This window comes from Chamaea fasciata, unplaced genomic scaffold (genome assembly GCF_029207755.1).
Source record: "Chamaea fasciata isolate MVZ Bird 193981 ecotype frontalis unplaced genomic scaffold, bChaFas1.0.hap1 SCAF_1, whole genome shotgun sequence".
Lineage (NCBI taxonomy): Eukaryota > Metazoa > Chordata > Aves > Passeriformes > Sylviidae > Chamaea > Chamaea fasciata.
The window spans coordinates 56,587,798-56,600,960 of NW_027094086.1; the positions used below are offsets into that span (position 1 = coordinate 56,587,798).

The 13,163-nt window shown below is 38.0% G+C and overlaps 1 protein-coding gene across 1 annotated transcript in view; it reads left to right on the forward strand.

Moving 5' to 3' along the window:
* The window catches only part of DOK6 (docking protein 6), a 253,368-nt gene that overhangs the window by 112,246 nt on the left and 127,959 nt on the right, over positions 1-13,163 (forward strand). The window contains exon 3 of the mRNA XM_066184309.1: positions 6,044-6,158. Coding sequence (XP_066040406.1) covers positions 6,044-6,158 — 115 coding nt within the window. The remainder of the gene's footprint in view (positions 1-6,043; positions 6,159-13,163) is intronic.

Genomic DNA, 13,163 nt, shown 5'->3' on the forward strand with positions numbered 1-13,163 from the left:
CAGCCTATACCTGTGTATTCTGCTTGGATTAAGGCTATGGCTACCTGCCACCAGAGGCTTTCTTATATTAGTAGTTTTCCTGCACTTGAATTATTTACTAGAAATCTGCAGCATGACTTTACTGAAATTAAATTACAGTTGGTGTAGCTAGAGACAAGTGAGGTTAGACTTCTGAAATCTATCAGGATGTTTTTTGGATGGTTTCCAAGTCTCTTGGCACAGACATGCACTAAAACTAATACAGACCAATCTTTTAGTATTCCTTGTAAATCAGTCCCCTGGGATCTGTCAATGCTTGCACATTCTGGTAGGGAGTAGGGAATTGAAAGGATTTGGTATTAGTGTCAAATTTAGGATCTTCATGCAGAAAGGTGACTTCAAGTTTCTGTGAACCTCTCAGGTTAAAAATTATTATCATAAGACTTCAAGGAAATGAAGATTTTTTTTTTTTCCAAGTGAGGGCATAAACTAAGTACTTCATCTGATCTTCTTGCCTTTTTGACCATATAGCATATTTGTTAACTGTTGATTCCTTCAGAGAAGTCCATCTGTCTTGGTTTGGGAAGACAGGTATCTGCCAGGTAAAAAAAGCTGGAGTTTCCTTTGGAGTGGAGAGTGTACCCCCCCCCCCCCCTTTTTTTTTTCAATTATAAATTTACAATCACAGGCTCTTAGGCAAAGATTTGGGAAATAGGAATAGCAGTTCTTTACTAGTATGTATTACAAAGCAAGCAAACACAAAAAAAACCCCCCAAACAACTACAGCATTAATAACAAAAGAAAACAGTACCAAGAACCTTGAGGGTTTTGTTTCACAAAACCCAGGGCAGTTTGGTTTCGGTGTCCCTGCAGGATCCTCAGAGCACCAAGCTGAAACAGTGGAAAGTCCTGGGCTGGTAGCTGGGATGGCAGGGAGTCCCGGCAGGCAGGGGCAGGATGTCCGGGCAGCGCAGGGGGTGCAGGGTCACACTGTAGCAAAAGGAGCTGCGCCGAAGGCGCCGAAGAAGCCGAAGGCGAGGCAGGGCCGGCCCAGTTCCCGCGGATGGCAGAGAAAACTCAGGATTCAGGCTGAATCGGTGATAGTAGATTTCCCAGGACTGGATCCCTTTGGCCACAGTGAAACTCTTCCAGCCAGCATCAGCCGTTCTCTCTCTCCCTGAACACCGAAAAAAGAAGAGAACGCCGAAAAAAGAAGAGCCCGCAGCTGCCTCAAGCTCTGTCTTTTACCTGCATTATCTCCCACTTGCAACTTTGTCCACCTTTTTGTTTCGGTTAAGTACTCTCAAGTATCCAGCACTTGGTCTCATTGGTAACCTATGGGGAAAAAATTCTTTAGAGAAAGAAGGAACAAACCTAACCCCCAACACCATCTCAGTTTCTTCTCTTTTTTTAAGGTTAATGCAGTGCTCTATATTTTATTAATTTATTTTTTGATGGTTGATCCACCCAGATGTGGCTAGACAGTATTTATAAGGTGTTAATAATTATGGACTTTACTATTCCTATGTAACATTTACCAAAGGAAGCAAGTGGAAGCTCTGAATGTGGTGTTCTTTCAGATGAGATATTACACCAACATAAAACAAAGTTTTGGGCTTATCTTCAGACCAAGAGAAAGAAAAACAATGAAGATGAGAGAAAGTGCATTGCGTTACTTGGAGCAATACTTAGATGATTCATGAGTGATCAAGATATAGGAGCAATAGTGTCAGAAAACTTATTATAGGATCTTTAGCATCCTTGTTCAGTGCTTGATGCATCTGTAAAAACGTATTACATTTTGGTGAACAATCCAAACATTTAAAAAAATTTGTTTCCAGATCAAGTGTGTTTCTTTTCATCTTTTTTTACAAGGAATCTTTGAGGTGAACCAAATTCCTGGCTGTGAAAGGAACCAAGTTACAGTAACCAACACTGATGTGTAGCCTTGAGACCTTGATGCAAGCCTAGGATAGTATAATTTTGCAGGAGTGAGATGATGCCTGTACCAAACCTAGAAGTTACCCTAGCAGCCCTTCAAGGCTATGTCCTATTATCAAATATTAATGAGTAGTAAAGGACTTGGATGTCTTTGATACCTCTATGTCAAGCCCCATTCCCCCTCCACCAAGAAAGACAAAAACCTGTATAATAGGTGGGGAAAAAAAAAAATCTAAAAGAAAGAAAGAAACCTTGGCAATTTTTTGTAACATGTAAGCTTAGTTACTCTTCCACATCTTTTCATCGATCAGTGTAAAATTGTCTTTCTAGAGAAAAAGCAAAAGTGGTTTTATAGACTGATACAAAAAAAACCCATCAAGAAACCACATTAAAAAAAAAAAACAAAAAAACCCTAAAATGTAGGAAATGTATGTGTGGGCTGCTGAGTGATGGTCATATGAAGCAGGAATTGCTGATGAGGAGTAGGAGAACTGAGAAATGGTCCAGATGCTAAGAGTTCATACCACACTGAGCAACATAGAGAGAATGGCACTAAATGATAGCACCAATGTCTAGTAGAGAAAGTCTAAGTTAACATATGTAATGGTAGTGGAGAGTTGTATACTACATAATTATAGCTAAATAAAAATGGATTTATTTCAGCTACTGGAAGAAATCAAAGGATAAGAAACGAAAAAAAAATTTGTTTGCAAGTTCACTTGCTGAGGTGACAATATTAAGGATTTTATTCATTGTTGAAGTTAATTTCGTTCTAAAGAGTTACAAAGGGGGGAAATAAGAAAACTGATTTTCAAAGTTTTTGTTGGTTTGGGTTGTTTTCAGTGTTCACAAAATCTTAAGCGAAGTGTAAACTGACAATGGGAAAATGCTTATCTTTCGTTTTTTGAGGATTTTTTTGGTTTTTGATTGGTTTCGGTTTGGGGAGTTTTTTTGTTTGGTTGATTTGTTTTGTTTCGCTTTGTTTTGTTTTGTTGGATTTTTTTTGGTTTTTTTTTTTGTAGAAGGTCTAGGTAAGACTCTTACATATATACTGGCACAGAAAATTTTCCCTTTTTTATGTTTCTCTTACTGACACAAAATTATGAATGGTCTAGGTAGTTTCAGAATGCTATTTTGTTGTTGTGAAGAACAAGAATATTTTCAATGTACTAGACTGAATTTTGTCAACAAGTCCATTATAATACCACAGGGAGCAAATTTTTGTATAATGTTCCTAGCTTTAAAAAGTAAATTTACCTAATGTAGTACTCACAAAAACCGGGAACTTTTTAGTGTTTTTTTTTTTCAATTCTATTAGTATTTTAAAACCTTCTTAAAATCTGCAAAGTGATGTTTTAAATTATTTCAAAGTAGTATGGTTTTTATAAGTTTTCTTTTTGCCTTTTCAGTAGCTTTGATACTTTTCCCCCTTTTAAAAATGCTTAGTTATTTTTGTGGGTTTTCTTTTTTAATAATAGATAAAATTCAAGCCACAGTTTTAAAAATCCCTGAGATAAAGCAATCTGGTTTCCAGGAAAAGTTCATTTTTTCCTTCATACAAGATAATATGCTCTCAGGCATTTATTATTTTTCTTTATTGCACATGTTTAGCAAGTAGAGAAATGACTCATGCTTAATTGGAATTAAATCCAGAATTCGAATTTCGTTAACTTAATTCTCTATCAATGGGAGGATAGACTTTCACTGTTTTGCCTCTGTCTTTCTACTCTGATCCTGGAGGGAACCATATGGTACAATTTGAAAAAATGAACACTGAAGTAAATATTCATCTCTGTTTGTGTTGAAAATTGCAAAACCAATAGAAATACTGAGGGGCTTATTTGATAATATGGCCTTTCTAGTTGTTAGCGTAAATTTGTGTTCTTGAAGTGTTCTCATTTCTTTTTTCTGTTAGCCTGCCCAGTAAAATTATACTTCTTAAAATCTTTCTGAATTTCCTATGTTCTCAAAATGTTATAGCTAAAATTATTTCCTTCAGTTCTTGTAAAGCAGAGCGTTCCAATGAGAAAGATAAGATTTTTGAAAAAACAAAAACCTTAACTGGCAATAATGCTTTGGCCACTTATGTTAAACCACTAAAGTATTTGACAATTAAATAAGTGTCTCACAATACTTCATAGTAGTTTCAAATAGGTCCATTTTTTAATGGAAAGATGTACACAAGAGGGATATGATTTCTGTGTGAGACTACAAGTTGCTCAAACAGCTTTATCTTAAAGAAAGAAGGTAAAAGTCAGGGAGTTTGGACAAGGCAATTCATGTAACTTTGTCAGTCACATTGGAGTTATAAGAAGTTTTGTGCTGTCGAGGGAGGTCCAATGATTCCAGAGATAAAGGAAAGTTTAAATGTGTTTTAAAATATTCCGCTTTTTCCTGCATGGAGACTATTTTTCTTCACTTGCCTTGCATGTTGTTCAACCTAATCTCTCATATGGGTACCAAAGAGCAGCTCATAGAATTTGGCAGTGTTTTTGTTGTCTCTTTCAGACATTAAATTCCCAGCAAATAAAATCCTGTTGTATGTACATTTTATGCTGACAATATTCCTAAGTGTGCGATAGATGTTGCATATGTGACTATATTAAACAAGCCAGGATTAATGTACTGATCAATAAGATGACTCAAAAACAAGCCAGGATTAATGTACTGATCAATAAGATGACTCAAAAAATCACCTTTACAGATGGTCATGTGTGTGTGTACTCAGGTATATCTGTGTTTATGTTTCAAACAAAAATTACTATCAATAATTTGTAACTTTAGTGCCAGGAATGTAATATTTTTTGCTCTATTATCATTACTATCTTATCTTACAAGCATTGTAGGATCTTTCATAATCTGTAACACTCAAATATTAAAAAAAAAAAACTCTACTGTAACAGAGATTAGAAGAAGGTTTAAAATTCCTTGTTGTCACTATTCAAAGCTATCCTATTTCCTTTTCTGCTGTTCCAGAAAGAGAAATTTTCCCTTTTAAGTACAGCAACATTTAAGGCACCTTTTTCTGCATGGTGTGCACTATCACACATGCACACACGTGAAAATATCGTTTTCTGTACCAGTTGCTTGTGTAAGAACCACTGGAGCTTTTTCCTCCTATTAGTGTTTTCCCTTTCCTATTGCACTGCCAGCTATATTTTTAAATTCTGTTTAATGATAACCTGAACTTTTTTGTGTCAAAATTCTTTTAAGTATTTTGCTCTTGTATCTTCCTTTTTAGCAAGATTAGTAGATCTTTACCCTGTCTCTGACTTTGCTGCCTTCTGTGTCTTCAAAATTCAGTAATGACTTATGGATTTGGTATGGTTCCCTCAGGTTTTGGATTCTAGAGTCTCCCCTCTCCTCTGTCTACTACTGCTTTCTTTCCCCCTTTGGGGGATTTCCTTGAGATTAGTGCTTCGGGTGAGTCATAAGAGCCCTCTCACACATAGGACTTTATTAAAGAAACAGAGTCTTGTGGAAATTTATTAGAGAAATAGTTATTAGAGTTAAGTTTTGCAACTTAAGACTCTGCCTATTTTATGTGAGGTTTTTTATCAATTGCAAAGCTTATAAATGTAAATAATCCTAGGGCTTTAGGAATGGTATTCCCCAGTTTATTTCTCCCACAGGGATTCAAAACCACACTGCTGCTCACTCGCTCCTGCCCTTCCTCTCCCCTCCCCACTCCATTGGGATAGAGTTGAGAGTTAGAAGCACAAAAGCTGAAAATCATGGATTGAGATGAGAATGCTTTACCAGAAACAGCAGTAAGACAAGAAAATGAACAGTAACAGTAGCAATATAAGCAGCATAAGGTATAAGAGAAAAAACAATTTACATTGAAAAGCCTCCAACAATACCAGTCTCTTCCCCACCATGCTTTCTCCCCACTGGAAGAGAGACAGTTCCTTACGCCAGCCCCTGGCAATGAGTTAGGTGGAATGGAATAACATCTGGGCCTTGCCACACACCTCTCCTACTTCCTGTAAAAAATTAACCCTGTCCTGACTGAAACTAGGACAGGGAAAAAATGGTTTATGGTAAAAAATGAGCAACTAAAGTTAATATTTTTATTTGTACTATTTGTACACTGATCTAAAGTACTTTTCTTCTTTTTAAGGTAACTGAGCTGCACAATATCAAAAACATAACCAGATTGCCTCGAGAGACAAAGAAGCATGCAGTGGCAATTATCTTTCATGATGAGACATCAAAGACACTTGCGTGTGAGTCAGGTAAGCAATTGGTGCTTCTTCTCTACCTTGAAGAAATCATGTTACGCATCAAAGTCTGGCTCAGATGAATTAACTCATAACGCCAGATAGAAATTCTTAACTTCAAGAAATGTGTGATAAACAAAAAATTTTGGAGTTTGGGGTTCAGGTCTTTTGGGGTTTGGTAGGCATCTTTTTTAATTGATGTTGAGAGGTGTTAGGGGTGTTACAGAGCTCATTTTTTCCACTATTTTTGTTTGCATGCAGATGGTCTAAAGAATGAAGGTTTCCAGCTAAACTTGTAAATCTTAGTAAAAAAATAACCTATAAGATGTTATTAAGTCAAGATGTGAAGCATTCTTTTTTTAACAAGCTTTGCTATAGGCACTTACTAGACTAATAATTATCATGCCATTGCAAATAAGTGGCAAATACCAGCTAAAACCTCAGGATATTTTAAAGCAGGGTGTCAAGCAGTCTGTGGTTTGAATGACTCCGTAACATAATTGCTAGACTAACATAGAACAAGACTTGGGCATTATGGTACATAATGGCAGGTAGTGACTTGCAAGACGCTGAACACTGTACGATTGAAGTGCACTGTTTTCTTGTTCGAAAGTACAATTGTACACATCTGTGTCCTTGGGTTTGTTTTAACAGAAAAAAAAGCTTTTAAAAATAGTGGGATAATCCTTAATGATAAAGTTTATGCTTTTTTAGTGACAAATTTGAAACTGTGCATTTTAAAAGTTTATATAGATAATACTATATATATGTTGGTTTGGGTTTTTTAAATATATGTATATAACATTATGTATATATGGTGAAGGGCCTAGAAGGGAAAGAATATGAGACTGACTGAAGTTACTTGGTCTGGAGAAGACTGAGGGGAGACCTCACTGCCGTCACAACTTCCCCATTAAGGGAAGAGGAGGAGCAGGCACTGATCTCCTCTCATCACCAGTGGCAACACCCGAGGGAATGGCCAGAAGTTGTAGCAGAAGAGGTTTAGGCAGGATATTAGGAAAAGGTTCTTCACCCAGAGGGTGTTTGGGCACTGGAATAGGCTCCCCAGGGAAGTGGTCATAGCCCCAAGCCTGATGTAGTTCAATAAGTGTTTGGAAAATGCTCTCAGGCTCATGGTGTGACTCTTGGCACTGTCCTGTGCAGGACCAGGAGTTGGACTCTATGATCCTTGTGGATCCCTTCCAACTCTGAATATTCTATGATTCTATATCAATATTATCATGTAAACATTGCATAATGTACAGTCTAAATAATAAATTAAATGCAGTGAAGCAAAATCTGAGAAATGTGGAGGAAGTTAAAAGTGTGCAAGGTCATGAATTATGCAGATTTTTGATCAAATATTGAAAACAGTGATATCTACATTCTGTCATGAAAGATTGACAGTTTTGTTAAATAATTTAATTTTAAAGACTCCCATAGAAAATCTGTTTGTCTACAATCAGTTTAAGAGATCATTAGGTAAGTAGTTCACATTAAAGATTTTGAATTCTAATGTGTAGAATTAATATTGACTCTATATTATAATGATTGAATAAAAATATTTTAATTATATTCTAATAGCACTGGAGTCAGTTCTGTGGAAACTTTCATTTGCCTACGCATGCATTCCCCTTTTTTCCTAACAAGAAGATCTTGTTCCTTCCCTAGAATTACAATGGTTCAAGTATATCTGAAAAGAGAGACAGCAAGCCATAACTTCAGAATTCTTTCACCAAAGAAGGGCCAAACTTAAGGAAGTTCAGCCTGTTTGGCCCACTCATCCCTTTATTCTTAACCTTGAATCCAGTTGTAAATACAAGGCACATGTACCTCAAGGTGCTAACAGGGTGTCAGTATGAGATGCTCTCCCTTTAGCCTCTATACCAAGGTGCATTTTGAGTGGACCTGGGTGAAGTGGCGAACAGGTGGGGAGCCTGTGGTCTGGGATCAAAGTTCAGACCAAGACAGCTGATGTAGTAGGTGTCTGCTCTAGACCTTCTCAACAATATGAGAAGGCAGATGAAGCAATCTTAGGGCAGGTGGAAAAATCCTCATAGTCCCAAGCATTGGTATTCTTGGGTGACTTTAACCTCAGCAGTAACTAGCGGAAGGCCAATAAGACCGAACACAAGCAATCCAGAATTCTAAAACAAATTGAAGACAATTTCTTGATACAGATGTTCAATAGTGTGATGATGGGAGATGTTTGTTCAGGGATGTGCTTGGCAGTATCCTGTGGATCCTTGAAGGGCAAAGGAGCTCAGGAGAGCTATCCAATCTGCAAGGACAGCATTCTCTGAGCACAAGATCTGTTCTCTCCATTCTCAGAAGACAAACTTTACACAAGATGAGTATGAATGGACATAGAGCTCCTGACTCAGCTCAAACACCAAAAAATCCTACAAGGAAGTAGAGACATACTACTTGGGAGGCATACAGAGGCACTGTCTATTTATATAGGAATGGAGTTGAGCAAACTCCATCTCAGGGAAGTGCAAGATAGAAAATGTTTCTTAAAGTGTTTCGGGAGTAAAATTAAGGCTAAGTAAGTGTGGCCCTATTGCTTGCTGGAACAGTCAACGTTGTGACAAGGGTCATGAGAAAGGCTAAGGTACCTTTACACTGTGGTTTTCACTTGCAAGGCTTGTCCTCAGGCTTTCCAAGTCCCTGAGCCCCTGAATGTGATGCGGTATCCCCAGCACAGGGAAGGCATAGTCAGGCATAATTTAAATCACTTGGATTTCATACATAAATTAGTGGAACTTGATTGTCAAGAGTGACAAGAAGGAGGATCCACATAACTGTACTCCAGTCAGCCTCACCTCAGTCCCTGAGAACACTGTTGGACCAAATCATGTGTAAACACCTGAAGGACAGCAAGGTGAATGGGAGTAGAAAAAAACATTTCCTATGTGCAAATCATAGTTGCCATGACGAGGTGTCTGGCAAAAGAAAGACAGTGGTTCTTATATACCTTGTTTTCAATGGTCTTTGACACCCTCTGTAGTTTCCTCCATAGCCCCCAAAACTGGTGAGACACAGGATGGATAAAGACACTATAAAGTGGACAGAAAATAGGCTGGATTTAAAAAACCAAGGTTGTGAAGCCAAACTTGCAGCCAGGAGGGAGTGGATCCCTCAGGAATTAGTGCTTGGACCCACCAATACCATTCAATGTCTTCACTGAACTCTCAGCTGGTTTGCAGGTGACACCAGGTTGGGGTGATCCATATTGGGAAGCTGGGACTGCTGTCGGAGGGACCTGGACAGGCTGAAGAAATGGGCTTACATAAACCTTATGAAGCACAGCAAGAACAAAAGCTCTTTTTCCTGGTTTGTGATAATCCCAGCCACAAGGCAGGTTTGGTGCCAGCTGTCGGGAAGCAAAAAAGGCTCTGGGGTTGTGGTGCAAAACACCCCCTGGACACCATTAGCAAGGGTCTTCACAGCAGGTCATGGAAAGTGATCCTTCCCTTTTATTCAGCACATGTAGGACCACATCTGGAATGCTATGCCCAGTTTTGTGCACTCAGCACAATATTGAAATACAGGAGTGAACCCAGGGGAAGGCACCAAGAGACAGGAGAACATGACATATGAAGAGAGGCTGAGGGCTTGCTCAGCCAGGAGAAAAAATAGTTCAGAGGATCTTACTGTTTACATGATCTTAGAATACAGAGAAGATGGAGCTACAGAAGTGTCCTGGTTTGGAAAAGACAGGTGTCTGCTAAGGAAGGCAGGAATCTCCCTTAAAATGGAGAATGTAAACCCCCTTCCTCCAAATTATTATAATTTTGAAATTAAGGGGCTCTCAGGCAAAGATATGGGAATAAGAATAACAGTTTTTTACTAGGAAAATTAAAATAAAAATGTAGTAGTACAATAAACCAACCAACAAAAAGAAAACACTGACGGAGTCAGAATACAACCTGACACCCTGTTGGTCAGGATGTTGGTAGCAGTCCAATCCAGTCCTCCTGGAGTGACAGATGTGGTTCTGTTGAAGCAATGATTCTGTAGAAGGGTGTAGTTTACCTCTGAAAGTATGGTGGTGGTGAGATGGATCCAGCCTTCCTCTGGGAATCCAGTGGAAACAGGCTGTCCTGCTGTTCTGAATCTCAGATTATATCCAGGTAGGAATGCTTGGCTCCTCCCACTGGGTGGAGCATCTCACAATGGGATGATGTAATTTTATCAGTCATGCAGTGAGCCTTAATGACCCATTAAGAGACAATATCCTCCTGCAGGGAGGATGGGTCCTGGAAGAGACAAAGAACATTGCCCCACCTAGTTTTAACAGATGTTAATAGAATGCATATTTTTGGTTACATCTTTCATTGCAACCTAAAACAAAAAGCATTAGATATTTTGCTGTTTCTGAAAGGCTACCAATCTTTGCTGTGAGTATAGTGGAGTTTCAATCAGTTTGCCTTTCTCCATGCCTTCAGTCTATCTGGGCAGTTTAGATTCCATCACATCTATCAGATGAGAAAGATACACAGTTTTGTTTCACTAAAATCTGACTCTCTTTAACTCCAAATATTTTGTGTTTTCAAAACTAGGAATAGACGGTCAAAAAAAATTATTTTCCATGTCATTTCCAGAGTAAATTCTGTCTTCTCACAAGGAACTGCTACAATTTTTACTGCTGTTGAAATGTGCCAAGTACTTGGCTTTTCTGTATGAAACATAACAATATTTAAGGAATATTTGGAGAACTTGCTTCTTATTTAAAATAATTTCTACTCTTGTTTAGTGGCACCGTTTTATATGGGAAAAGGCATATACTTTTAACAGCCTCACAGTGTAGAGTGATGTACACACAATGGTGTTTATTTTGGCAAATTGTCTTGCCATTTCTTTGGTTAAGACCATGACATTGCTAATCCCTCTTCTTTCCCATGGCTTCAAGTTTCAAAAAACTACTCAAGTGGCGTTGACTCAAGACAAAAATCTTCTAGAATCATAGCTGCTTGACCGTGAATTTTTTAGGACCCTAGGGTTTCATAATGTGGACATTTTTCTACTGTGAAGGCTCTGAATATACAGAAGCAGATACCTTGTTTCTTATCATCTTGACTTCCACAGGGAGTTGGAAGGACAGTAACATTAAACCCATTGCACAAGGTCTGCTGAGTTGAGTGTAGAATCAACCATGTTTTGGAGACAAAGAGAAAGGAACACTCAAAGCTGAGTTGATTCTAGGGTCTGAACAATGTGAGGTTGGGGTTTTGTCAGTGTTGTACCAGAAAATAATTTTAAATAACAGTATCATTTTCGTTTTGATGGTATGAGCTGATACCTTCTCCTCTGCTCTGTCTTGAGGTGCCAAAAAGCAGTACATTTTCCTGGCACATAGCTTTCTTAATTAAGCACAATAAAATACTATTCTGTTTTAAAATAGGTTTCTAAAGATGCAGAACACTTTGGTTCTCCTCAGAAAGCCTGAGAGCTGTGGTACCAGCCCACTGGGTGTGCTGGCTCAGAGCCTGTGTTTTTTTCCTAAACTCCTGCAGCTTTTAGTCTCTCATCTTGCTTATTGTCTTCAAGGCAGCTGCTGGCAAGTCTGAGCTCTGGGAGGGCTGTAACTCCTATATTTCCATTAGAATTTCAGCAAATTAGTAATCTGAGGTGTATCTAATTGTTGGTAATCTTCATTTGTTAATGAAAACATTCTGTAGAAAAACAAATCAGAATCCTCCATGTGCTTTTGTTATCACCTATTTTATATTTTAAAGAGAAAAACAGTTCCCTGAATAAAAGCATGGAATAACAAGTCTTTAAAGAAGAATTATCCCTCTTCAGGAAGAAAGGGAAGCTTCTTGCTGTCACTATATCTGTTTCTGACATCTGCTCTAGTGGGCAGAAACTTGTGACTTTGGTGATTAGCAAGTAAGACTTTAAAATTCTCTGTCACCATGAGAATTGTTTCAGTGGAAGTAAACTAATGAGAAGTCAGGGCTGAATAACTAACCTGAAAAGTAATCTATAACTCAGTGAACCTATAACAGATTTTGAAATATGAAAATTCTTCTTCAAACCATGGGAAATTGCTGCTGCCCTAACAAGGAACATGCTATGATCTTAATTTGAGTCTTCTTGAAAATTGTGCGCCAGTTGTTGCCATTAAAGGAATTTTTTTTTTTAACTAAGAATTATTAAATTCTGAGGTGGTTTCTTTTTTTTTTTTTCCTTCATTCTGAAGTGTTTGATGAAGCAGGTGGAGAAAGTCTTTTAGCTTTGGATTCCAGCTGCTGGGTTTGACATGCTGACTTGCCCTGATACCTTTGCTAAAAAAGTTGTTGGGGTGGGTCTTGTTTGGTTGAGGACTTTTTATTATTATTGTTGAGGTTTTTTTCTTCAGGTAGGTGTGCTGTCACTTTTTGTGTAGTTACAGCCATGCCTGGATGCATGTATCTGTTAAGATGCTCTTCCTGCAAGCCTGATATCTGTAATATGACTGTAAGACAAGTGTCTCAAATGAGACAGGTGTTCTGAAATGCCCTTTAAACTCTCACAAAACTTGTAGATGTGATGCAGTGAGCAATGGTGGCTGTGCAGGACCAGCAATAAAATGAAATTGGAGGGCATGCGTACTGATTTAATCTAGAATTTTATGGTGCTGTTTTGGAAGTTGCTAGCATGACAAGGATTGTGTCTGAATAATAGCTAGATTTCAAGAAATGTTCCTGATTTTCACTAGTCAGGGATAGACCATATGGGGGCTTACTTTTTCCTTTAGTGATGACAGCAGAATACTAAGTGATACCAAACCCTGAGCATTTTATGATTAGTTGCCCCTCCAGCATACAGGTTTGTGTAAAACCTATTTTGTGATCTAAATGACAGAATGTGATGGAAACTGATAAACTTTTCAACCTAGTGCTAAAAAAAAAAAAAAAAAAAAAAAATTAAAAAAAAATTAGGGGAGTTGAAAATATTATCGAACCAGAGATAAGAGAGACAAATGAGAGCTGAGAGGTGATTTTGGGGATTTGAGAATAGAGAGAGTTGTAA